The sequence below is a fragment of the Anopheles merus genome, chromosome 2L, assembly GCF_017562075.2.
Source record: "Anopheles merus strain MAF chromosome 2L, AmerM5.1, whole genome shotgun sequence".
NCBI lineage: Eukaryota > Metazoa > Arthropoda > Insecta > Diptera > Culicidae > Anopheles > Anopheles merus.
Window position 1 is genome coordinate 4,715,604 of NC_054083.1, and position 25,982 is coordinate 4,741,585.

Genomic DNA, 25,982 nt, shown 5'->3' on the forward strand with positions numbered 1-25,982 from the left:
CTCCAGATCTGGCCCCCAGCGACTTTTTCTTGTTCTCAGACCTCAAAAGGATGCTCGCAGGGAAAAAATTGAGGTGGTCCCCGAAACTGAGGCCTATTTTGAGGCAAAACCGAAGGAGTACTACCAAAATGGTATCAAAAAATTGGAAGGTCGTTATAATCGTTGTATCGCTGTTGAAGGGAACTATGTTGAATAATAAAAACGAATTTTGACAAAAAAATGTGTTTTTCTTTGTTAGACCGGGGATTTATCAGCCAACCAAGTATTCCTACACTAGTGCCACAAACGTAACTATTTTCAATTATCTATGAAATACGTTTATTTTAACCAGGTGTCCGTCTTGCCCCATACAAGTGGCATTCTTGCCCCATATCCCAAAACACAACGCACGGCTCAAAACAATAACGTTCATCGTGAACCCAGCTCATGAAGCTTACACACACACAAATTATCAGCCAGTTTTTATTCGCACACTAACACTTCATGTAATGGCCACGCACGCACTAACACAAAAATTCACTTGAATATGTTCTCAGTTCGCGATATTAATTTTTTTTTCACTTTGCAAACTGACTGACACCGCTGCGAAACCATGTGATATACTTTTTCACTACCAAAATGTTAGAGGACTACGTATCAAACTCATAGAATTCAGATTGAACACATTGGACGGCAAATATCAGATAATAATACTCACCGAAACCTGGCTTGACAACTCTATTCCATCATCGCTACTTTTTGATCTGGTGTATTCGGTGTATAGATGTGATCGCAGCTTGTCTAACCCAAACGACAAAATCGACATGCTTTCTCGCTCTCTCAGGTTTACTGAGAGGTTTACTTTGATCTATTCGGTAGAATGAGAAAGCATGTCGATTTTGTTAGTTGGGAATAGTATGCATACCGTGGTGGTAGCGCACTGATTGCATGCTCAACTTTATTAAACACCCGTGAACTCACTCTACCTAGTAACTCACTTGAGCAAGTATGGGTTACCGTTCGCCTATCATCTTGCACGATATACATCGAGCTAACAACTCAGATTCTTATATATATGTGATTGATAGTGTAAGTGCAACAGTAAACCATGCAAAAACTAATGATCTAATATTTCTGTTTGGAGATTTTAATTTTTCGGCAGTAACATGGTCACCATCACAACAAACATTTGGTCACAACAAACAATCATCATCGTTCGCGCACTATGTGGCAAATTCGTCATCCTCGGTCAGATCCCGGTTTTTGGATGAAATTAACGCTAGCGATCTTTATCAAATAAGCGGTATCAAAAACTCGCTTAACAGGCAGCTCGACTTAGTATTCGCAAATTTTATTGCCGCAACTTACTGCATCGATTTGCACCCCTGCCTAACACCACTAGTCTCTCCTGACCTGTACCATCCAGCCATCGATTTAACAGTTCGAATTCCAAACACAATGCCTAATCATACACTGACTCAGGCAAGTAGACCTAGGATGATTTTTTATAAAACCAATTTTACTCGGCTTGATGAACTCATAACCAATTTCAATAGCCAGTTCAGAATTAGCCAGTTTAATTCTGTTGATGAAGCTTTATATGCTTTCTTTTATCCTCGTTTGACTCGTGTGTGCCAATTATCACACCAAAAAGCGGCCCTGCTTGGTCTGACCGCCACCTAAAAAAACTTAAAAGAGCTAAGGCAGCTGCATTAAAAAAATTTACGAAAAACCGATCACCTGTTAACAAAAGCATATTAAATGAAACAACTCGTTTGTACCGTAGTTATAATAGAATACGCTACGGTGGCTACTTGTCTCGGTTTGAGAATACAGTGAACCCTCTCTTATTTGACACCTCTCCAATTTGAAAAACCTCTCTTATTTGAACATTTTGCACAGTCCCTTGATTTCCAGTACATTTTTGTTCCTCTAATTTGGAAAACCTCTGAAATCTGTGTCCCTCTTATTTGAGTATGGTGTTGCCATGGTTATTGAAAGATGTATGCTCAAATTAGCGCTTCTGTTCGCAGTTTCCTATAGCAACAGTTAAGGCTGCATACTAAAAGTTCTGTCTCTTTCTTGTTTGTATGGACCTTTCATTCACTTTAAACCTCTGTAATTTGAAAACCCCTCTTATTCGACAGTCCCATCGCCTCTCAAATAAGAGAGGGTTCACTGTAATTTCATTAAAAGCTCTCTCGAGTTTTCGTAAAAAAACACAATAATACGAATGTGACACCTAAGTCGATTTACCACAATGACCGAGCTGGTTCAACTGCCTCAGATATTTGTGACATATTTGCGTGTAGATTTGAGGAGGCATATACAATCTGAACTACTGATGAAAAAATTATCACCAACGCTTTAATTAATACTCCTTATGATGTCATCGACCGTAATTTAACTAATATATTGCAAGAAGCTGTACTAAATGTGCTCAAAGCAGTAAGACTCAAAGCTAATCCTGACCCAGATGGTATTCCTGCCATCATTATCAGCCGATGCTGTGAGTCCATTGCGGCGATCTTCATCATAATTTTTAATTTTTCACTGCAACTAGGAGAATTCCCCTCTATTTGGAATAGTTCATGGATTGTCCCCATATTTAAAAAAGGTGACAAGGAACAAGCAGCCAACTATAGAGGCATAACCACCGACAAACCGACATGACACTGGCGTTACAAAAGTGTCCCACACGAAAGCACTGTCATTTACCAGTGAGGCGAACACTTCTGTCAAAGTAAGCTCTATTCACTGCTGCTTCGATGTAAACAACTTTTCTAAATACAAATGGCAAAGGAAGTGTGAGGCAAGATTTTGTGAGAATTATTGGACAAAACACCCAGGAAAATCATTTTATAAGTTTCCAAATCAATGCAAAAGATGTGAGAAGTACATAAAACAATACGCATTGGAATTTGCGAAGAAAAACAAAAAGGGGGTTTAGCAGTTTCTTCTCTGTGTCAGTGTAGTAAGCGAATCATTATAGAGATGGCGCTAGTGTTTAACGTATTTTCATTTGAAATAAGGAGACAACTTTTGAAGCTCATTTTGTTGGAAGTGTCACGTCGGTTTGTCGGTGGCATAACATCACTCAGTGCCGGAGCCAAAGTTTTTGAGAAAGTAATCCAAACAAGTTTACTGACGGTTTCATATCACTATATTAACCCTCAACAACACGGTTTCGTTCCAAAGCGGTCGACGATCACTAACCTTGTTGACTTTACATCACAATGTCTCCGTAACATGGATAGCAGGATGCAAACAGTTGCAGTTTATATGGATTTAAAGGCTGCTTTTGATAGCATCGATCACAACATCCTTTTAGCCAAGATGAATAAGTTGGGACTCGGGCGGAATTTAATATGCTGGTTAGAATCGTACCTTGTCAATCGATAGTATGCTGTATCTTTCCAACGGTACCATTCAAGTTATTTCATTGCATCATCTGGTGTGCCACAAGGTAGCAACCTGGGTCCACTAATGTTCGTACTGTTCATCAACGACCTATAGTATGTCGTACCAGCAGCGAATCATTTAATGTATGCAGATGACATTAAAATCTACATGAAGATAAAGAATGACACAGACCACTCCGAGCTACAACAATACCTATTCGATTTTCACTAATGGTGCAATCGAAACTGCCTGAGCCTCTGCATTGAAAAATGCAAGATTTCAAAGATCCAATCTGCACCAAAGCGTTATATTGCGATATTATCCGTCCGGTACTCGAATACGCCTGTGTTGTCTGGAAGCCCTCAACCCAAAGACTTTATGAGAGAATGGAATCGATACAATGTCGCTTATCCCAATACGCAACACGCTTGTTACTTTGGCCACCTGGCAGTCAGTTACCACTTTATGAAACGCGACTTCTGCTCCTCGGACTGCAACCGCTCCACATCAGACGCCGTACCGCGCACCAACTGTTTGTGGCTGGTTTACTGTAACAGTAACATCGACTGTCCATCCCTGCTCCATCATTTAAACTTTTACGCGTCTGCTGTTCAGCTTCGTTCTCGTCCGTTACTTGCCCTAAACCGTAGTCGAACTGGATATGGATCTAGAGACCCCTTCAACTCCATGATTAGGGTGATTGACGAAGTTCGTCATTTGTTTGATTTTGGAACCTCAGTGCAATCCTTTAAAAACCGCCTTCGAAACGAGTTATTACACCTGTTTCTAGCTACGTTCGAATCTCGTGCCGTTTGCATCGAATCGCAAACCGCCTGCTTCAAATCGCATACCACTACGATCGAATGCGTGCATCTACGATTGAATCGCGTGCCAGTACGGTTGAATCGTGTTCCTCTCTCTCTCTCTCTCTCTCTCTTGTTGGTCTGCTCACGCCTGCTATTCTATTACGAGATTCCACCGTGGATGCACGCATTCGTCCGTTGTACCTACCTTCCCCTACTTCGTTTTGATGTACGATGAGTAATATTCCGAACAATATTCTATGAAATATAGCAAAAAAACAAAATTTCACGTTCATGCAAGGTCTAAAGCGACATTATGAGGGGAAATCAATAATTCACTGAAAGGCAAGTTCCCAAGTGGTACAGGCAGGCCTTGACCGACTACGGTTGTTTATCCAAAGAAGAAGAAGATATAGCTTTTACTAAAACAAGAACGATATCAGCTATTTTGGTTTTTCATTTAATGAGATGTTTTTTTAATACGGTTTGTTATTCCAAAGTTCGATGAATCAAAACAAACCGTGCTGTATCTGACAGCAATTCAATCGAAGTTGACAATTATTTAAATCATGTGGACAGTAGTGCTGGGCGGGTCGACCCTAACCTATCAGGTCGGAGCCATCCGTTAGCGCCCGGAATCGTAAGGATCGAACCGAATGGTCAAAGTTTGTCAGGTCGGTCTAAGGTGGGTTCATTTTAACCCGTGGTTGCAGCGAGGTTGTTTCAACCAGATGGTTAGGTGATTAGGTGCCAGAAAGCATAAACGACTCCGACCCGTTGGTGCAGCGATTCCGAGTCGGGTCGGGTCAAGGTAGGTTCAACACTCGACCTGAACTCGCTGCACCGGGTCGGGGTTGCTTATGCTTTCTCGCACCTTCTCATCATTTGGGTCGACCCGAACTCGTTGCATCCGCGGGTAGGATTTGAATCCGACTCCGACCTAGGGCACCCGCTGCACCCGATTCCGAATCGATTCCGACTGACTCGCACCCGACTCTAGGTCGGGTCGTGAAATGAATCGTAGTACCCACCACTAGTGGACAGTGTTTTTTTTTCTTTATTTTTACAGAGACTTTGGCCTCATTCGCCTCTTTCAAACGGTTGATTAATTATATACTTGAAGTCTAACATTCTTCTTTGCAAGCCATTTGTGGCTTGCAAAATACCTTATATCGGGTAGTCTCGGTTTACTTAAAGCTATCCGTTAATTTTATTGTCTGTTACAAATGTGGTTTTGGTTAGAGTTGTTCATAGCCAGCGCCTGCACGCGTGGTCCAAAACAGCGGAAGTCATACACAATCATGAAAAAGTCTGCACCTTTGCGTTCCGGCTACTCCGACGGGTAAACCCGACCTTTACCAAGCCAACCCGAATAGTTGTATTCGTTAAACATGTGTGCGTAACAGGTAGCAGCATTTGTACTGCTTACCTGCCGTATGCCGCTGTGATACCGAGAGAGACCCATAGACAACGCGTCTAGAGGACATGTGTAGCCGTGAGGAATCTTTTCTGTGTCTCTTTTGCCTTGTCCTTGCCTTTAGATCCTGATGGGTAAAGCATGCAATCGGTTCTGCATTCGGGCGTGGGCAGGCTCGTGGACGCCGTTTGTACGCATACAGATTAGTGATACGGAGGAATTTACGAAGGAAGTTTACGCTGGCAATCGCTGTCTGGTGAGAGGATGGTGTCGAAGCTGTAGTACAATTTGCTGGTGATGCGTTCCGCAGAATATCCATGATATTCGGTTAAAATGTGACGGACGGTGATGTCGACGCCACAGAAACTGCATAGTGGTGGACTTGATTTTTGTAATAAAAAGGAGTGGGTGAGCCGGGTGTGTCCTATCCGAAATCGTGATAGGATTCTCTGGTCTTGGTGTGATGGATGGTCTTTCCATGGTGGTGTTGTGGTCTTGATGGCTCTCAGGAAAGAGCGGCCGCTGCTAACCCAATAACCATTCCAGCTATTGGCGATGATGGTTTTGCTAAGGCGAATGATATCACGGCGAGGAAGAGTGTTATGGCAGCAGACCGGGTTATTACGTCCTGCGTTGGCTAGTCGGTCTGCTGCTTCGTTTCCCTGGATACCTGTGTGACCAGGAATCAAGAAGAATGTGACATGGTGTGAATTCGGTAAATTGCAGAGTTGTTGGATGTTCGGGTCGCGGGTGCTTCCAGATTCAAGTGCTTGGAGGACACTTGCACTGTCAGTGAAGATCACGTTGAGTTTGTCTCTGTGTAGACCATCATCAGCAGCAATAACCAGGGCTATTGCTTCTGCGGTGAAGACTGAGGTATGGTCTGGTAGTCGGATGGCGCTATTGTCGATACTGGAGTAGATTCCACAGCCAGAGGAACCGTTTTATTTATTTATTTATTTATTTATTTCATATATATATAACCGACGGACCATCGTGTCTAATCGGCAACCTTATAATTAAATTAAGGAGCATATACATAAACTTCTAGTTATAAGCAAACATTAAATGTGACGTAGACGCAATTTCTCCTTGAACATGGAAGTATTCGTACTTCCATACTACTAAAATCACATACTAAAATCTAACAAATCTAACACTTCATTGAACTCGAGGGACATACGTATAATAGCGTGTCCCTGGCTATGGTTGTTGCGGGTACGCGGTACACGGAGATGGAAATTAGATCTAAGAATCCGACAGGGAGCGAACAAATTGATGCTGGCTAGTAATGCCGGGGAAGCGATCTCTCCGTTAAGGAGCCGGAATATAAAAAGGCATTGGGCGTTTTTGCGTCGAAGGCAGAGTGGTTCAAGTCCGAGAAGCAGACACCGCTGATGGTAGGAGGGCCGAGCATGGTGGGATTGCCATGGAAGGAGTCGAACCGCGTACCTGGTGATTCTCCGTTGAATGGCTTCGAGGCGATTGATGTCACCAACGCCAAGCGGGCACCAGATCGGGCAGCAGTACTCCAGGTACGACCTTACGATGGCACAGAAGATCGACTTGACGCACATGGGATCGGTAAACTCGCTACAGGTCCGCGTAATTAGACCGAGTAGCTGATTTCCCTTCGCAACAACGCTGTCAATGTGAGGGCGAAATGACATCTTCTGGTCGAGTAGAACCCCCAGATCACGGATACATGTCGTGCGAACCAAACCCATGTTGAACATAGTGTATGTAAACGAGATGGGGTAACGGGCTCTGCTGAATGATATACACTGACATTTATCAGCACACACTTGGAGGGCGTTTCTGCTGCACCAGCTGTCGAGATTCTCAAAGATCATTTGAAGGCGTACACAATCGCTGTCGTTTCTAACTGGAGCGAATATTTTTACGTCGTCGGCGTACATTAGGTGTTGGCCTGGCGGTAAAACGAAAGATAGATCATTTATATAGATGAGGAAGAGTAGCGGTCCCAAGTTACTCCCTTGAGGCACTCCGGAGGAACTGATGAAGGAGTGAGAGCGATGAGGTCCTATGCTTATATAGTACGAACGACCAGTTAAGTATGAACGCAGCCAGGTGACGTGCCAGTCCAGGAAACCGAGTTTTTTTAGCTTCGAGAGTAGAATATCATGAGAGATACTATCGAACGCAGCCCTGAAGTCGATATATACTGCATCAACTTGAGTACCACGATCCATGTGGTCGAAGCAGAAACCCACAAATTCAGCAAGATTTGTGGTGGAAGATCTCCTTGGGAGAAATCCATGCTGACTATGGCTCATATAGTTTTGAACTGCTGTGAGTAGCGGATTGTATAGAATGAGCTCAAACACCTTTGCACAAGCGCATAGGGAAACAATGCCACGATAATTACTAGCATGAAGTCGACTGCCCTTCTTATGGATAGGAACCATTCGCGCGTGTTTCTAGGACGCAGGATACGTGCCACACATAAGGGAATCGTTAAATATTTGGCAAGAATGGGTGCGAGTGATTGACGACAGTGCTTCAAAATGTATGCGGGAATATTGTCAGGTCCAGATGATGTAGATGGTTTTATATCGTTGAGTGTGCGCGCAATTAATGCTTCGTCAATTGTGGGTATAATAAAATCGATAGCATCCGATGGAGTATTGCGGGTGGCCTCTGCTAGTGTGTTAGGATTGTGAACAGGAAGGGTGAATGCATCAGCGAAACGATTGGCGAAAGTGTTGCAGATATCGGATGTATCGATACTAGTTTCGCCATTGTAGCTCATTGACGGAGGGATACTACTTATATTGCGCCGCATGTTCCAGAAGCTCCAGAACCGTATCGGCTTAGAAAACAGTTGCCTTTCAGTACGGCGAATGAAGGAGCGGTAGAGCACACGATTTTGTCGACGATAATTGTTCAGTGCATCTAAAAAAAAAATTCTCCTATGCAGCGATTAACTCGTTCTACTGTAATCCGCGTAGGCTTTAGATTTTATTTTTTTTTTCAACCGTCTTAAAGATGCATTAGACCAGCTGTGTCAAACTCATTTCTTCAGAGAGCCGCAAGCACAGTTTTTCAATGATTCGGGGGCCGCAAAGTTGAGAATAAAAAATATACCTCAATATTTATATAAAATACTGTTTAAAATCATGATTGTTAAACTAATTGACTTTTTGTACCCCTCGCTTCAAATCTGGAATCGTTTTTTATTTAAAAATTGGCATTGTTATTTTTCATTGTGCTCTTGTATAAAAAAAAAAATGTTTAATATAATTTTAAAGTCACATGCAATTTCTTTTATCCTTATTATTAAAATAGGACATTTTTCATTTGTCGCGTTCTAACACGGCAGTTCTGTTAGAAAATATCGCTCAACCACACATTTTCACTGAGATAGGGGAAGTCTACTAGCCTATTGCGAATCTTTTTCAAGCCATCCGAGCTAACCACCGCTGGATGAATTACAAAAATATTTGCCTGAAATTTTTTGACAGATTAAGAGGAAAATTGTAATAAAACGTGTTTAAACATTATTTTTCGCCATTTTCCAAGTTTCAAGGGGTATATGGTGGTATATGGTATATGGTATATTCATATATTATTACAAGAACCCATATTTTACGACTAATTTTGTTAAATTACGATAATTTTATCTGACGAAGATTCGTGGTGTGTGATCCCATAAAGATCGGCAAATCTTGTTTTGACTCTTGAAGGGAAATGATTCGCGAATTGAGGTATGGACTATGTGAGCTAATCTATTAGTAAGCTATATATCGCAGGACTTCGGCATTTCGATTATTTTAATTCTCAATTTAGGCTTAAGCGTAATCATATCATTTTGATTTAGATTTTTGGGGAGGTTGGAAAGTACATTAATTCTTCTTGCAGAATGTGGGGTACACAAAATTCCAACTTGGCTACAATCATTTTTATTAACAATTATGGTGGCATGGTTATGAAAAAACAGACGTGGCTTCAATCGAACATCAAAGATGTAACATTCTAAGGCAAATCCGTTCGGAGAAATTCGGAGCCGAATGAATCCTTTACTCGGCACTCGGGGGCATTGAGATGGTCGACTTCGGTGGGACCGACCGGATCCATTTCTCACTGCAGATTAGCCGTTCCGTGCGACAACCGATGACTCCAACGGTTCCGAATGGGTTTAAACGGCTCTATAAGCTTCGGACGGCATCCAACGAAACTGTTGGTTTGACTTGGCCGGATTCGGAGTCGCTTTAGCTAAGATCGAAAATAGGTTTGAGCCGTGGGTGTGATTCTGCCAATCCATCACTAGTTGTTGCGAAGTTTCCAAGTGTGTGTATCAAGTTATTTTCATTCTTTTTTCGTTTGTAGAAGGTTGACGCAAATCTATTTTTCCATATAGAATGTGCAATCGAGTGTGCACAAAATTATGTTAATATTCAGAATTTAATCGAAACATAATACGACTGAGTTTGCATTCAATTCAATGTTCCTTAGGGGTCTCGATTGTTCTGTACGATTGTGTAGAATAAGTTTATGAGATGTTTTGGGTACATTCATGTTAGATTCGAAAAATATACCATTGAAATGATTGTTCTTCTCTGGAAAATGTAATACACTTCGACAAATAGTAATAACATTTTTTTTTATTTATAGTGATATTAGCTATTCTAAAAATATTCTCGCGGGCCGCATTAAGCATTGGGCCGCCAGTTTGACATACCTGATGTAAAGCGTTCATCACTGCGGGGTCATTCGCATGACTAGCCGAAATGTAAACAACGCCGATGTAAACAGCGACACCTGGCAGCAATGTTTTGATCCAAAGTTGTTCCAGTATGGTATTAGGCGATGCGATTTCACATGTCGGTATTGAAGAGATACATGCAATTAAAACACCCCCACCGCGTGAGAGAGCACTGTTGGAAAGATTCCTATCGCACCTTTAGATATGATAATGATCGTCAGTGAGGAGCGAAGAAGGTATGGACTGAGTAAGCCAAGTCTCAGTGAGGATGATAAAATCATATTCAGATACTGATAGCGCCAGGCGAAGATTTGTAGTTTTCGTTCGTAGACCACGTACATTTTGGTAGTAGATAGAGAGACTAGGATGAACTGAGCAAGGTGCATCGCCGGATGCAGTGCTAGATTGCTATTCGTCCGACGGGCCAGCGTCAGCAGATTCATCGGTCCGTTTAGCGTTTCCGCGCTTCGGTCTTTTTTTAGGAGGGGCCAAGCATTCGGGAGGTGACCTGGTAGGTGTGGTGGTAACAAGCAATCGCTTATTAAGGTCAAGATGTGGTTCGTTTGTAAACAAAGCTGTATCTGTAGTGGTCATGGCAGGTGAGGAAATCGTAACAGGCTGTGCGAGCGTATCTGTTGTAGTGGTTGGTATCGGGGCACTCCCTCCAGAATGTGAGAGAGGATTATGATAAGTGTCGGTAGCGAGAGTAACGTTTTGATCGAGCATCGAATTAGTATCAGTTGTTGTACAGGTATTAGTGTTATAATTATTGGTCCGATAGTCACGGAACTCTCGGTAAGTAAGAGCAGAGGGCCATGTCTCAGATGAGAGAGCCTTGTTGCGTAGAGTGGCTGGTATGCCCACCTTAAATAAGATAAATGAGAGTGTACTAGTGTCGGCACCAAGCTTCGTCAGACGGTGTACAAACACATCCCGCTTATCGAGTGCTAGACGTACTTGCACCATGAGAGAAATCTGCTCAGTGGTAACCGATGGGGAAAAACGCATAAAGAATAGCCACATTCGCGTATCAGTGTGTGGGATTGTGTCTAGTGTGTCAGAATCGAGCGGCGATCCTGATCCTCTGAGCAGTGGTGTTTGCGGGTTGTAAACTGGTGGCACGACGCTGGATTGTGATGAATGGGCCGTTGAGGCGGTAAATCGGTGGCGGCATGCGTCGAACGCAAGCAGGAACGGATTTCCTCCTTTAAAACTTCCAGGAGCTCAAACTTAATAGCTGTGGTATGCTGTGACAGCTCGCTACGGAGGCCCGCTTTAAGGTCGGCTATACTGGACGATAGGTCGACAGAAGTCTGGGTGTAGGGGGTGGAAGACCTCACCCTCAGACCCGTACGCGGATCCTTATGAATCTTCACACTGATGAACTTTGCACTGATCCGTCTGTGAATATGAGATGTTCGGCAAAATGACGGTTAGCAATGACACTATTGCAACCAGCCCGAAGCTGATTGTTTATGGTCCAGACTATTTGTGGTGAGCGGCTGTACCTGGGGCAACTATCGATTAGGATGAGTTTGGTGTATGAGGGGAGTGTTTGTTCTGTTAGTGTGGTGAATTCGGCGTTTGCCCTTTGAATAAAGGCATCGGCCTTGATGTTTCTGCAGCTGTTACTATCTTGTCGGTGATGATGTGGTACAAGGGTTGAAGTCCGCTTTCAAACAGAAGGGATTCTATGGGGCTCGTGACGAAAGCCCCAGTAGCACAGCGGATGGCAGTATGGTAGAGTGGTGCAATTTGTTTTTGGAAATTTTCCTGTTGCCGGGAGACTATTTCGCTGGCGTAGAGTAGTTTTGGTAGAAGCCAGCTATTGATGATTTGCAGTTGTGTTTGGCGGGAGGCGCGATGTTGTCCGGTTCCAAGCATTCTGAAAAGATTAAAACGGTTCTTCGCTCTTTTGACCCGTTTAGTGTGTGCTTTAAATGTTAAGTGACGATCAAAAGTCACTCCTGGGATATCGGCCGTGCGTGTATTCGGTATTACTCAGTTATTGTATGTTATGGGTTATAGAATATGATATTTACTATTGCAGATGTGAAGTATTTTGGATTTGATTGAATTGTGTAACTTGTCCAATGTGACCATTTCTGAACTACATTGACTCCTTCTTGTAAAGTTGAACGTGATTCGGTTCTATTGTTGGATGCTGAGACATGAACTATATCATCAGCATTCATAAAACCTTTAATGTTACTAGGCATGGGGCGGAAGAGAGATTCTACACTAATCAGAAAAAGAGTGGGAGAGAGAATGGCACCCTGGGGAACACCATACTCTTGGACTTGCAGATCAGAAGATTACGTTCCAATTAAAACTTTAAATGTGCGATTTGAAGGAAACTTTGAAGGTATGCTGTTATGCGTCCTCCAAAACCCCACATATTGGGTTGTTCAAGAATACGTCGCCAGGTTCTGTCAAAAGCTTTTGGTAAATCTAATATTGCACAGTCAATGTGGCGGCCTTTGGGGTAGTATGTTTCTAAACATTCATTAAACTTGGCAACATATGTCTCAATACCTTTCCCACCTGTAAAGGCGTGTTTATTGGTACTAAGGAGGTTCATCCAAGGAGGAGTGTTTGTATTCAACTTTATCGGTGGTTTTGTTTTGATTAAAAATGTTCATAAATTTGGTTTGTTCGATTTGCATGTTTTTGATAGTTTCTGTTAGTAGATCAATTTTCTATTTAGGTTTAGATTGCATTTTTCTTATTTAAGTTGGGCAATAATTTCGTCTTTTGGGTCAGGGGTGCCAACAGGTGAAGTGAGTTTTTTCAAAAGTTCCTCATTTAGTGTTCTAAGATTGGCAATTTCTTCGTCTCTAGAATTGGGTTTAGTAGAAGGGGCAACGTTAGTTTGTGAATTTAATGACTTCCTGTTCCTTGAGATAAAATGGGCAGAATTTGTCAAAAGAATTGTGGTTGCCTTTGCAATCAACACATTTCAGTGGAGCAGGGCTTTCACCATGAGCAGGAATACCACAATTATTGCAAAGCCTGGTATGGCCAAAGTGGACACATTTAAGGCAGAGCATGGGTTTGTGATAGTATGTACGGGGAATCACTTGGAGTGGGCCAAGGCGGATAACAGAGGGGACACGTGTTGCAGCAATACGGAGGAGGAAGGAATTGGTAGGAATTATTTCACTATTAACTTTACGAGTAAAACGACGCACTTCAGTAACTTTTTGATCTTTTACATTCTCAAGAACTTCTTCATCCTTCATATCTTTAAGGTCAGAAGAGAAAATTTCGCATTGGACTGTATTGGACTGTAGACTGAGTAGTATGGGGTGTGATGATTGTTTAGCGAAATAAGCGAAAATAAACGAAAAATAACGCGGCACTGTTCGGTGGGTTTTCACAATGTTTTATTTGCGATCAACTTTCTGCGTGTGCTCTGTACTCGATCTCTTAGCGAACACACACTCACACAACGCTTCGGCTTGTGGTTTGACAGTTCAAAAACGCGGTAATCTGTCAGAGCGCAGGTTGCGTCACTCGGTGGCTGTCAGCTGCCATGATGCCAATTAACAATGGTGATAAGTGTTCCATTGATGAGTTTAGTGAGTGTCTGTGTGTTTTTTTTTTTTTTTTTTTTGTAGTGGGACAATGATCGGGTTTTCAAGAGGTACTTATTTATTATTAATTAGGTTACCTTCTGCAGGTCTTTCAACATGTTGTTGTAGACTTTTGCCTACGATGAACGGGTCTGGTAGCGGCTTTACTTCTTCGGTAGTCTGAACCAGATACATTAGCTTTCCTTCCTCACCGTTAAACCAATCCGGGTATGTCCTAGGCCGTGAACTCCTGCCGGGAGGGGGATGAGCCCTCAGGTCAGAAGGAGGCTCCGACATATCGTCGGTCCTCTCAGTACTGCCACTTGAAAAACGTCACTGTCACAATTTTTCCACAATGTTCACTGCATCACAATACCACTTAACTTCTGAACACAAATGTCTTATGACAGTCCACCAAACTAATGTCTTTAAACACCAGACTTGTCTGTTAAATTTGTACTTTAACGTCTCGCTGTGAAAACAACGAACGACGTAACAGGATGTCTAAATTTGTTTTTTCCACACGCACTTCACTACAGCACAAAACTCCTGAAACACCAAACACAAACAACACTTTCCAGCACTGCACTGTTTGGACACAGGTAATTCTGCACTACACTGATCACGGGGTATAAAATACGGCTCAGTCGAGAAGCGCGAGGTAGAACACGTCCGCACCCTTCAGCTACAACGAGAAGATGGATTGAACAGTGTAAAAAATGCGGATTGACATATTTATTTACATTTATTTTTTTCAAATCAGGCATTTTTTTAAGTATATTGACGGTTGTTCAATGGACTGTATAACCCTGTATACCTACCGTTACTGGAAATTATCCCAAACCAATACTGCCCCTAGAACTAAATAAGACTGCAGTCTAATTGTTGGTGTTGTTATAGAATTATAGTTGGTGAGGTTATAGAGGGAACTCATGCGTCTCTTTGGCATCTTAAAAAGGGTTTGAGGAAAGAGAAGCTAGGAATAGACGTTGTGAAAAAAAATTTAAGGTATCCCACACCTTTTTACTTACGATGTGTCATTGACATTGTATAAAAAAACACTTTTTTTTGCTTTTTAGGAGCACTATTGCGAACCAAAAACTTCCTTACTTCATTCACCGGTTTTCTACAGAAGAAGATTGTTGCTCATAAATCCGCCATTTTTATAGTTTTCCCTTCATCCTGAACTCTCCGTGGTTCTAACCGATCTGATGAAATCCCAAGATTTATAATATTTATGTCGATTAGTCGATATCAGGAACCGCAGTGACAACAGCAGTCGATGTAAATCCCGTTTGTTTACAACAGACACAGTTAATCTACATCTCGGTGTTGCATTGTTCAGGTAGCTCAAGCCAATTGTCATGAAGTCGGCAGACTATTCGATAAAATAGTCGAATTCGATTCATTATTGTTTGATATTCCCCTCTGCTTAATTTTTTTTTTCTGTATTTTGCTTAGAATGATAGATAGTGATAGTGATAGATTTTTTTTAGAATTTTCAAAAGTTTTTCTGCACTATTGGATTAGGAGATAATATTTTATCGATATTATCATATGGTTTAAATTGCCTTCCATAGTTTCATATACGTGGTATTCTGTTAAAAGATGGCTAACTGTGAATTATGTACCAAAGAATTGGCACAGTGGAGGGGATGATCTGGATAGTAAATAACTATGTGTAAGTTTGGTGTGTCTTTTGCGTAGTCTTGATAAAATTTGTTGCTATTTGTTGTCAGGTAGGTCTTTCCAGTGTTGAGTGAAATTTTTTACTGATCTAAGAAGACATGATACTTCTTTGTGCCAAGTTTGTTGCCATGATTTTTTTGATAAGGTTTTGGTTTTGGTTTTTGGGTATTCCATCTTTTCTAAAGATTGGATGTGAAAATTGGATGGGGGTGATTCGTGGCCTTGGATTGCGAGTTTATCTGCTATCTCATTTCCAAAGTAACCGATATGACTTGGTATTCAACAGTATGTTAAATTGTTTATAATGGATATAAAGTATATTGATTATAAATGAGGGTCTTTAATATTTCCATGTTCAAGTGCCGTAAACACACTAGCACTATCTAAAAATATAACATTTGGTTTTTCTGGATTGTGATTTTCCTCTGCTGTTATATAGATTGCCTTGGCTTCGGCGGAAAAGATAGATGTGTGTTCTGGGAGTTTTAACGCTCAGTTAGTATCAGAAGATTAGATACCGCAACCAGCAGAACTAGAAGAAATTAAATCATCTGTATAAATTTTGTGATAGTTGGCGTATTTTTCGTTAATATGTTTCACCGAAATTTGGTGAGTTTGCGGGTATCAGACTTCTTTGGTAAATTTTCGCTTTATTTGAATATGGTTTTGGCCATACAATCAAAGAAATTAACGTGTTTGTGAAGATTCAATTTATTTGTCTATGTCATTCTCTTCATTCATTTATTATTAATATCATTCATCAATTACTAATAACACATCTAGCTAAAATTTTCTCGAATATATTTTTGCTTCAAAACATGCATAGTATGGCTAGACATTTTTTGCAATAAAGAGAATGTTATACTACATGGCACAGGTGTAACGTACAGTGTTTTTAAATAAACGTATAAGTGAATGAAATCAATACAAATTTAGTACTAACCAGTTTTTTTTCTCTTTCAACGTGCGGTTGAAATTCTCCAATCCATGTTACCGTGATGTTGCTAAAACAGGAAGCAGAAGAAGCTGCAGCAGCAAAGGCAGCTAAACTGGAAGCACAACAAGCAGCCGCAGCAGCAGCGGCGAACCCAGAAATCGCTAAAAGCCCTTCGGATTTCTCCTGTCACAGCTATGAGTTGTTTGTCGGACAGGAGAAAGGCAACGACGATAACAATAAGGAGAAAATGTCCATTAGAAGCGAAGGATTGGAGTCGGTGAGCGAAATCACAAGAACAACCGCACCAACAGCTACTGCAGCTGGCACTGCAAAAGCCCGTAAAGTGAGCGCGGTAAGTATGTTACCGCTATATCGCACAATCCTATCCTGAAATTTACTAGTCTTTATTGCTATATTGAGATCCCTTACGGTCTAGATACACTCACGATACTTAATCACTCCATATCTTCCATCATAACTCAATGCATCCAAAGTTTTTTTTTAATACAAACAAATACCATATTTTTTCTTTGTGTCTGTGTGTTGCATGGTTCATAGACTACATCAACTTTATAATCTTATTTCGTCTTCTTTGAATGTCATTTTTTAAATTACACCTGTTTCCAGATACCAAGGTCCTTGAAAGAGAACAGGTCGAAGCGCTTAGAGTAAATTGACAGAAAGCCATGGGAAAATTTTGACAGTTAAAGTGAACATTGTTTATGTTTAGCGATGGACGTTGCTATGGAGTGAATGAGAGTTTTGTTCAGCATTTCACATTAAATTCCTGTTAGAATATTTGAAGAATTAGAATCCAATTAGAATATTACATGACTGATACAATCCAAGGATCTCATTTATCATTCGTAGCCAGGTTATAAGTAAATGACGGTATGCATATTGTACCAGTGTGTGTCGATTGGATGTTTCATTTTACTCTCAGTGTTCAATTGAAAGTAAAAAGGACTTCTTTAACCCAGTTGAACATGTTAAACATTTCGTTTTTCCAGCAGGACCGTTGCAAACGGTAGTGGTTTGTAGTCACGGAATGGCAAACAATGAAAAAGGTTATCAATGTTTCTGAATACAGAGTAGACTGCAATTACTTCTCCTTTATTGTCCAGAAGTGATTGACCGCAAGAAATTTAACCAATATAACCTTCCTAACCGCGCGGCTACATGAGGTGAAATATACAGCGAAATGAACTATTTGACAGGCGAAATATCTGACGGATAAAGCATCACAGCAACCAGCTGATGTGCAATGTAAACAAATAACGTGCACAAAATCGTAATTAAATCCATTAAATAGCTTCAATATAGAGTACTTCGTTAATTTTCAGTCAACAGTTAATAATTTCTTCCAATTAGGGAATGTTCTGCTTGAGAAGATATTATTTTAAATAGAATTTCGAAAGCGGATGTTGTGTCTCCCCCAACCCTTTAGCTATACCTGTCAGATATTTCACCTGTCAAATAGTTCATTTCGCTATATATTTCACCTCATGTAGCCGCGCGGTAATAATAAATTCGTCCACTTTTGCGCGTTAACTATTAGCCGTTTGTTTGTAAACACTTTTTCATGAAACTGTCAAAAGCGAGCTGAAAATGGCAACCTAGCAACGGGCTTTGCATCGACCTGTTCTCCTTAATAGATCTTGGCCACTACGATCGAATGCGTGCATTCGAATCGCATGCCACTACGATCGAATGCGTGCAATTCGAATCGCATGCCACTACGATCGAATGCGTGCATCCACGGTTGAATCGCGTGCCAGTACGGTCGAATCGCATTCCACTACGGTCGAATCGTGTGCCACTACGAACGAATTGTGTGCCGCTACCATTGGGTTTCTGAAAGCAAGAGCATAGTAAACTGTTTGTTTACGTTTGAAAGCTATTTTCTTCTTCGCCGACAGCATTTCTTTTGTAAAAAACTAATAAAAGGGAATTACTCTCTGATTATTGTCAAACCCCACGAATATTGGTTAAAACCAAGGATTTTACCATCAACAACGAACACCAAATATTTGTTGAAAACAAGGATTTTACCATTAACAAGGGACCACGATATTCGTTGATAACAAGGATTTTACGTGTAATCAGTGAATAATTACCTTTTATTAGCATTTTACAAACGATTTGCACATCGGCGAAGAAGGAAGCAGTTTGCAAACGTAAACAAACAGTTTACTATGCTCTACCTTTCAGATATCCAATGGTAGCGGCACACGATTCGATTGTAGTGGCACACGATTCGACCGTAGTGGAACACGATTCAACCATGATTGCACGCGTTCGATGGTAGTGGCATGCAATTTGAAGCAGGCGGTTTGCGATTCGATGCTAACGGCACGAGATTCGAACGTAGCTGGAAACAGGTGTAAATTAAATCTTTAAATGTCATTATCATTAAAATATATGTAACCAGTTGAAGGACTTGTCATAAATACTAGAACAAACGATGAAAAGCTGAGACTATTTTAGCAAAACTTTATTTAAAGTGTTCCCGTTTGAGTCGAATTTATGTTACCAATTTTCTTTATTTACTATTAGAAATGTCACTTATCTCAAAAACCTGCACACACCAACTAAGAAACAAACACATACTGCTGTTTTCAATGATCCTCTTTTTAGCATCCTCTACGGGTTGATTTGAAATAGAGTGAACATTTTCATCTCTTCATTAATAGTTGTGAATGGAGAAATCAGACTCTTAACTTCATAAATGAAACCAACGCTTTTTGTCATTGATTCAAAATCATTAAAAAAGGGAAATGTTTTTATATTAACAGGCATTATTAACGAGTTTTTTATTACATAACAATGATAAAATGACCTACACATCAAGATCCTTATTTGATTAAATTATAAAAAAATATTATCGTATACTTTTTGTATGGTTGAAAATTGTTTGTAATGTTCGTTTATTTTAAACAATCAAACAATATTGATCTGTTGTATAGAAATATAATCTGCATAGTTTTTTTGAAGAATGGTTAGTGTTTGCCAAAGATAATCATTACGAGTAATTCGTTTTTTTAAGCAATGTGTAACAATGATAACATTCATTCTTGTTGAATTATTATTACTAAATATTTTTCAATTTTGTTTGTTTTATGTTTATTATTAATATTTGTTTCATATTGATTTCAGAAAATTATGCAATCATGTATTTTAAAGAAAATCAGCTTGTTATACATGTTTTGGTTTAACCTACGAATATTTCTATTATTTTGTCTTTGTCTTAATCTATGCCTTCAATGTTGCTTAGAAAAACTAGAACTAGAAGATATATCATCAGGACAAGTTTTTATTTTTTACCAACCATATACATCATGCGCGCAGTAATATTCATAATATGTTTTTCATTCTCAATTATTACGTCAATCACTCGATTCAACGATTATTCGAATACACACAACCCACATACACGATACATTCATACAACATAAAACAAACAATATTATATTGTTAAACCTCTACTGCAATCGACCGCTGGGTTAGGGGGTCGCTACTATTCAAAAGGTAGGTTAATGCCTTAAGTTTTTTATGATTTTGTGCAATGTTCTGTTTTAAGAAAATAGGTAGTACTTTTTATATTTTGAAAAACTTTGTACTACAATAAACATGTATACTATTTGACACATTACTTAATGTAATTCGTATAAAAGGTGCTACAAGAGTTTTTTTTTAATTTAAAATATGCTTTTGTCTAATGTATTTGTTGTATAATTTAATCATGTATAATGTAAACTTCATTTTAGACAATCTCCAGCACAAAAACCCCACTATTTGAAAAAATGGCCAAATTGGCTGCAAGTCACAAGGTTTAATTGTAAAGAACACTTGCCATATTTTTTCCCAATGTAAGATTATTATGTAAAATATGAAACATGGCTAAAGTTTTACTATTTTCCTTTAAAGTTAAGGCATGCTCTCACATACATAATTGAATGTCCTTGCTTTTTATTTTTAGAAGTAGAATCTCCTCATGGATTTAATATTGTACCTTATTTAAAAGGTACTTTTGTGGTATTTGTTTAAAAAAACGAGTAATTGTTTATTGGGAGGATAAACAATAACTATGTTAGAGGCTACTCATTTTGATACATTTTATTCTGAATATATAACTTTGACTTGAATGTCATTCTTGAGTTTAAATTAAATGTTTTATGTTTTTTTTAATATATTATTATTATGTATTGTTCATGCAACAGAAAAGCATATTTTTTAAGAAATTTTTGCAAAATAACAGTAAATTAACAATGATTAGAAAAATCCGTTAGTTTTTTATTAGAGCAGTACAGCAGATAATTTTACAAACTGTTAACGTATACCAACTTGCAACAGTAAAACACTAACCAAATAAAACCTGTTACTTTTTAGGCTTCACTTTCATTACCCGGTTCACCATTTAATCTTCGTAGAGGATCTAGAGGATCACACCAGGTACAATCAACTCAAAAAATGCACTTACCCACTATTATCTTGTTTCAATTGATGATTTCTACTGGTTTTTTCCAACATACAACTCTTTTCATCCAAAATATACATGCATAAATTGTATAACAACACAACATTTTCCAACGTTCCCCACACAACTTATTGTTATATTTTAATTTTCTTCTATATTTTCTTCTCTTGGTTGTTGCGTAGGTCGATCATTATTTTAGATTATCTATTGCTATTCTTTTTTTGTCATTATTTATGCCTTGCTATAGCCCATTTTTAAACAAGCACCGTTAATTTAAAAAAATAGGTTATGTATTATTCTATCTTTCTCAAATTAATATACATAACTAACAATATATAATTACCACTACTTACACACTTCAATACTCCACACCAAACATACTTATAAACTTATTCCTGTTCACATTCGATCCTCACTCTTTTTGCTTATTCCATAATTGTCTATCGAATGCATTCCTTCTTGTGGTGGACTTCATATCTTGGATCAATCGAAAAATCAACAAAATCACCGTGGGCTCTATGATGCAATCATTCAATCGGAAATCTACAGTTCACGATACGCAACGGTAGAGGACGTTTCGTTGGTGTACCTGGTAGCGATAGAAAACCACTGGTACTATCAACATATCTCGACGCACAAGAACACCTGCCATACGCTGATGATTCCAACGCGGTAACGCCGATGTCGGAAGAAAATGGTGCAATCATCGTTCCAGTATACTATGCTAATTTAGGTACACTATAAAAAACCCCTAAAATTCATACTCTCTTTCTCTCTATCTTCCGCTCTCTCATACCTCTGCCATTTCAATGACTCATTACAATCAATTTGTTTCTATCGATTTTACAGAACTTTACTTTAACTGCAACAGATAATTTACCTTAACTTTACACTTTACTCAGATTTTAATACTAATTGTTTATTCATCTATATTGTAGCATTATTATGGTTTCTCGTCAGTAAATATTTATTATGTTAGAAAAATATGGAAATGTAAAGTGAAATGTGAATTCGTATCATATATGTGTCAAAATTAATTTTAAAGTGTTATTAAAATGATACATTGCAATATATAACATGTGCTCATAAGTTAGTATTGCTAATGAGAGCAGCAGAAAAATATTTAGAAGAGAGATAGATAATTATAATTGGAATTAGAAATGAAATTCAAAAACTTTTTTATAGTGTCCATAGTGAATATAATATACTCTAGCTCGATTGTGGTTTAGCGTATTATGTCGTATTTTGTATGTGAGCAAGTGTGTACATCTGCCGGCTGATCTAATATACCATTCAAATCATAGTTTGGCAATATTTTACCGATGTTTGAGTATAATGTTTCATGGACATATTCCTTTTCGAAATAATAACGACAATTTTTTTAATTATGTTCCTAAAATCCATGTTCGGCTAACCAAGATCGGCAAAAGTCATCGCAATGCTAACCAAAGCTGTAATAAGCTGCTGTCTCTAGTGAAGAACATTTAACAAAACTAGGCTTTCATCAACTTAGTGTTGGTTTGCTATTGCTTGTTTAAATTCATATTTAAGCATATAGATATTTAACAATTTCATAATTTCTTCATTTATCTCGTACACCCGGTCTCATGGTACAGTCGTCAACTCGTACGACTTAATAACATACCCGTCATGGGTTCAAGCCCCAAATAGACCGTGCCGCCATACGTAGGACTGACTATCCTGCTATGGGGGGAAATCAATAAGTCACTGAAAGCCAACCCCACAAGTGGGTTGGCAGGCCTTGACCGGCATCGGTTGTTGAGCCAAAGAAGATCTCGTACACCCAAACCACATAAACGTACCCTGAAACAGGAAAGAATACAATATGTTTATACCAAAATACGATTTTCTATTATTAAAACAATAAACGCATACTTACAACCGAGCAAGATAAGTAGCAGTGCAAAAGCAAAACCATAATGATTTAAAAAATATAGGGTAACTGTACCAGTATTCGGCAGTGTACCTGTTTTCGGCAGGGTAACTAAAAACGTGTAATTACGCAAAAACGCGTTAAAAATAGTTTTCATCCCTATTTTTTAAATAGAGGTATACTCATTTGTTCTTCATATACGAAGTATCACATCATTTCCTTGCATATTTTTCAAAATGTCAAACAAAATGTACGGAGTTCACAATTTTTCGGTAGATTTGTTGTCAGCCAATAGTTCGGCAGGTTTCATTATTAAGAAAACCAGAGCACTAACACAATGAAAGTGTGGTTTTTATGAAAGATTCTATGCCTGCAGCAGTTATTCTAGCCCGCTTGGAATTTTAAAATCACGAAAAACAAGTTTTTTTTTTAATTTAAATGCGGCCGAAAAAAGGTACACGGTAAATGTTGTTTTTGACAGATCAATGCTGTAGGCTCCTGCCGAAAATTGAAACAATAACACACTTTTGATTTGGCTGAATATTCATTTATAACTTGATCAGAACACTACAACGCATATGTCGACACATAAAACCACATTTTTGTATCAAATTTCACCAATTTCACTATAAATAATCCAATAACTTGAGAAAAAATAATAGTTTGTGAGCCAGTCGGAGCTGTACTCTATAGCCGTCAGGCAGTCTCATTTCTACAATGCCTACTGTGTTTGTAACTCAAATCAAAATGACTGTAAAAATTGCCAGCAAAATGCTCAAAATGGGCAACATAAAATTAATAATTTAAGTCCTTTCAACACCAATCTTAAGAAAGTGAGTGTGTAAAACTATTTTAAACATGTTTGTCTACCTATTGGCATTAATTAAAACATTTACCGACCCGTATTCGCGTTGCTGAAAATAGGAGCACAGCCTGCCGAAAATAGGACCAAACTGCCGAAAATAGGAACAAAAACAGTGTTTGCATTTTCACGAATATCTCTAAAAAATACTTTTAAATGGACCAATAAAAAATAGCACAACATATTACGATAGTTTATCGTTCAAACTAATGTCACTTTCATGAAAAGTAATACAAATTGTAAGTGTACAAGCAGTTTTTGTGAAACTGCTGCACTAACCTGCCCAATACTGGTACATTTACCCTATAAACATATGTATATACACCTGTTTCCAGCTTCGTTCGAATCTCGTGCCGTTTGCATCGAATCGCCAAACACCTGCTTCGATTCGCATGCCACTACGATCGAATGCGTGCATCCACGGTTGAATCGTGTTCCACTACGGTCAAATCGCGTTCCACTACGGTAGAATAGTATGCCACTACGATCGAAGCGTGTGTCACTACCATTGGATCTCTGAAAGCAAGAGCATGTTAGGGTAAACGTACCTACACTGGTGCTAGTACCAATAGTGGTGGTATTGCACTAAAATGCGTCTCATACGATAAATTAACAGTAGTTAAGTTATCTACGATAGTGTGAAATGTTCTCTAGCCTTTTACAAAGGATTTAAAAATGAATTGGGGCCATTCCGTTTCATAGTGACCGAAAAATCCATTATTTTGTAAAAGGTATCAACATGTTTCCAAAATCCTTAGGATTTCATAACGATACTCATATTTATGTTAACGTTCTAAATGACCACATAACAACGCCATCATTGAGTATTGTTATGTCAAATCGCATACAATTTTCTACACCTCCCTCCAGCCCTTCCCGATTTGAATACCGGAGACCCCAGTATTGTTATGTCAAGTCGTGAAATGTCAATTTGCTCTGAAGCACTTCACCTCTTAATATCCATACACCTTGCATTTACCCGATACAGTTTTTTAGCATAGTAAACCGTGGATGCACTCATTCGATCGTAGTGGCATGCGATTCGAAGCAGGCGGTTGGCGATTCGATGCAAACGGCACGAGATTCGAACGTAGCTGGAAATAGATGTAATTTCTGTAAGCACAATTAAACGACTATCAATTAATAATGTCTTAACTTGAAAGATCCAATCAAAGCATTATCTTTACACAAAACATTGGTTTCATTATTTATATTAAAATTCACAATGATTGAATTCATCTACTATTTCATTTATTTTTTTCATGTTTTTTTAAAAATCAGAATCAATATGCTGCGCATGCACATTTGCTTAAAATTAGTCAAAAAAACAACTGATGGTTATTTTCTCCTCTATTAATATAAAAACACTCTGGAATTCACGAAATTTGATCAGGTTCAAGGCACTCATCGTATACTTCGCATCAGTCGCGTATTTCGTACACATCTCACGGCGACCTGCTCGGGGGCATGACAAAAGAAAGCCGTCTGCGAAATCGATCAGCCCGTAACACTAACCATTCAATTGTACCACCTCCGAATGCTAACAATCTATCCTACGCTGAAACAAACCATAAAGGACAGCGAGATTTCGTGAGTTTTGTTTGCTTAGCAGCTTATCTTGATCATAAATTTGAAAATAAATCAATCCTAACCATATCAGGACTTGACACAGGACTGTGCAGACGATGCCGGAAAAATAAAACATAACGACAATCCTTTCATAGAACCTGCTCAAACTCAGACTGTGGTAGATATGAAAGGTAAATACAGATAAAAACCACATTTTGCATTTTGCACACTTTAATTGTTTAATCGATTGTTTTCCTATGTCTTCTAGACGTGATGGTTTTAAATGACATTATTGAGCAAGCTGCTGGTCGGCACAGCAGGGCTAGTGATCACGGAGGTAATTTCGAATAAATATTTATTTACACATACACTCACATAAATGTATATATATATATATATATATATATATATATATATATATATATATATATATATATATATATATATATATATATATATATATATATATATATATATATAACAGATTGGCTGATAAGTCCCCGGTCTAACAAAGAAAAACACTTTTTTTTGTCAAAATTCGTTTTTATTATTCAACATAGTTCCCTTCAACAGCGATACAACGATTATAACGACCTTCCAATTTTTTGATACCATTTTGGTAGTACTCCTTCCTTCTTCATTGCAGCCAAAT

The 25,982-nt window shown here is 38.9% G+C and overlaps 1 protein-coding gene across 48 annotated transcripts in view; it reads left to right on the plus strand.

Moving 5' to 3' along the window:
- LOC121593718 (sodium channel protein para) overlaps positions 1 to 25,982 on the plus strand; it is a 155,455-nt gene that overhangs the window by 95,990 nt on the left and 33,483 nt on the right. For 36 of the 48 annotated variants that reach the window (XM_041916319.1, XM_041916326.1, XM_041916329.1 and 33 more), the window contains 6 exons: positions 16,605 to 16,880; positions 20,918 to 20,980; positions 21,555 to 21,738; positions 25,155 to 25,351; positions 25,422 to 25,521; positions 25,599 to 25,667. In XM_041916319.1, coding sequence (XP_041772253.1) covers positions 16,605 to 16,880; positions 20,918 to 20,980; positions 21,555 to 21,738; positions 25,155 to 25,351; positions 25,422 to 25,521; positions 25,599 to 25,667 — 889 coding nt within the window. The remainder of the gene's footprint in view (positions 1 to 16,604; positions 16,881 to 20,917; positions 20,981 to 21,554; positions 21,739 to 25,154; positions 25,352 to 25,421; positions 25,522 to 25,598; positions 25,668 to 25,982) is intronic. The other 12 variants (XM_041916347.1, XM_041916362.1, XM_041916350.1 and 9 more) reach the window with 2 other exon arrangements.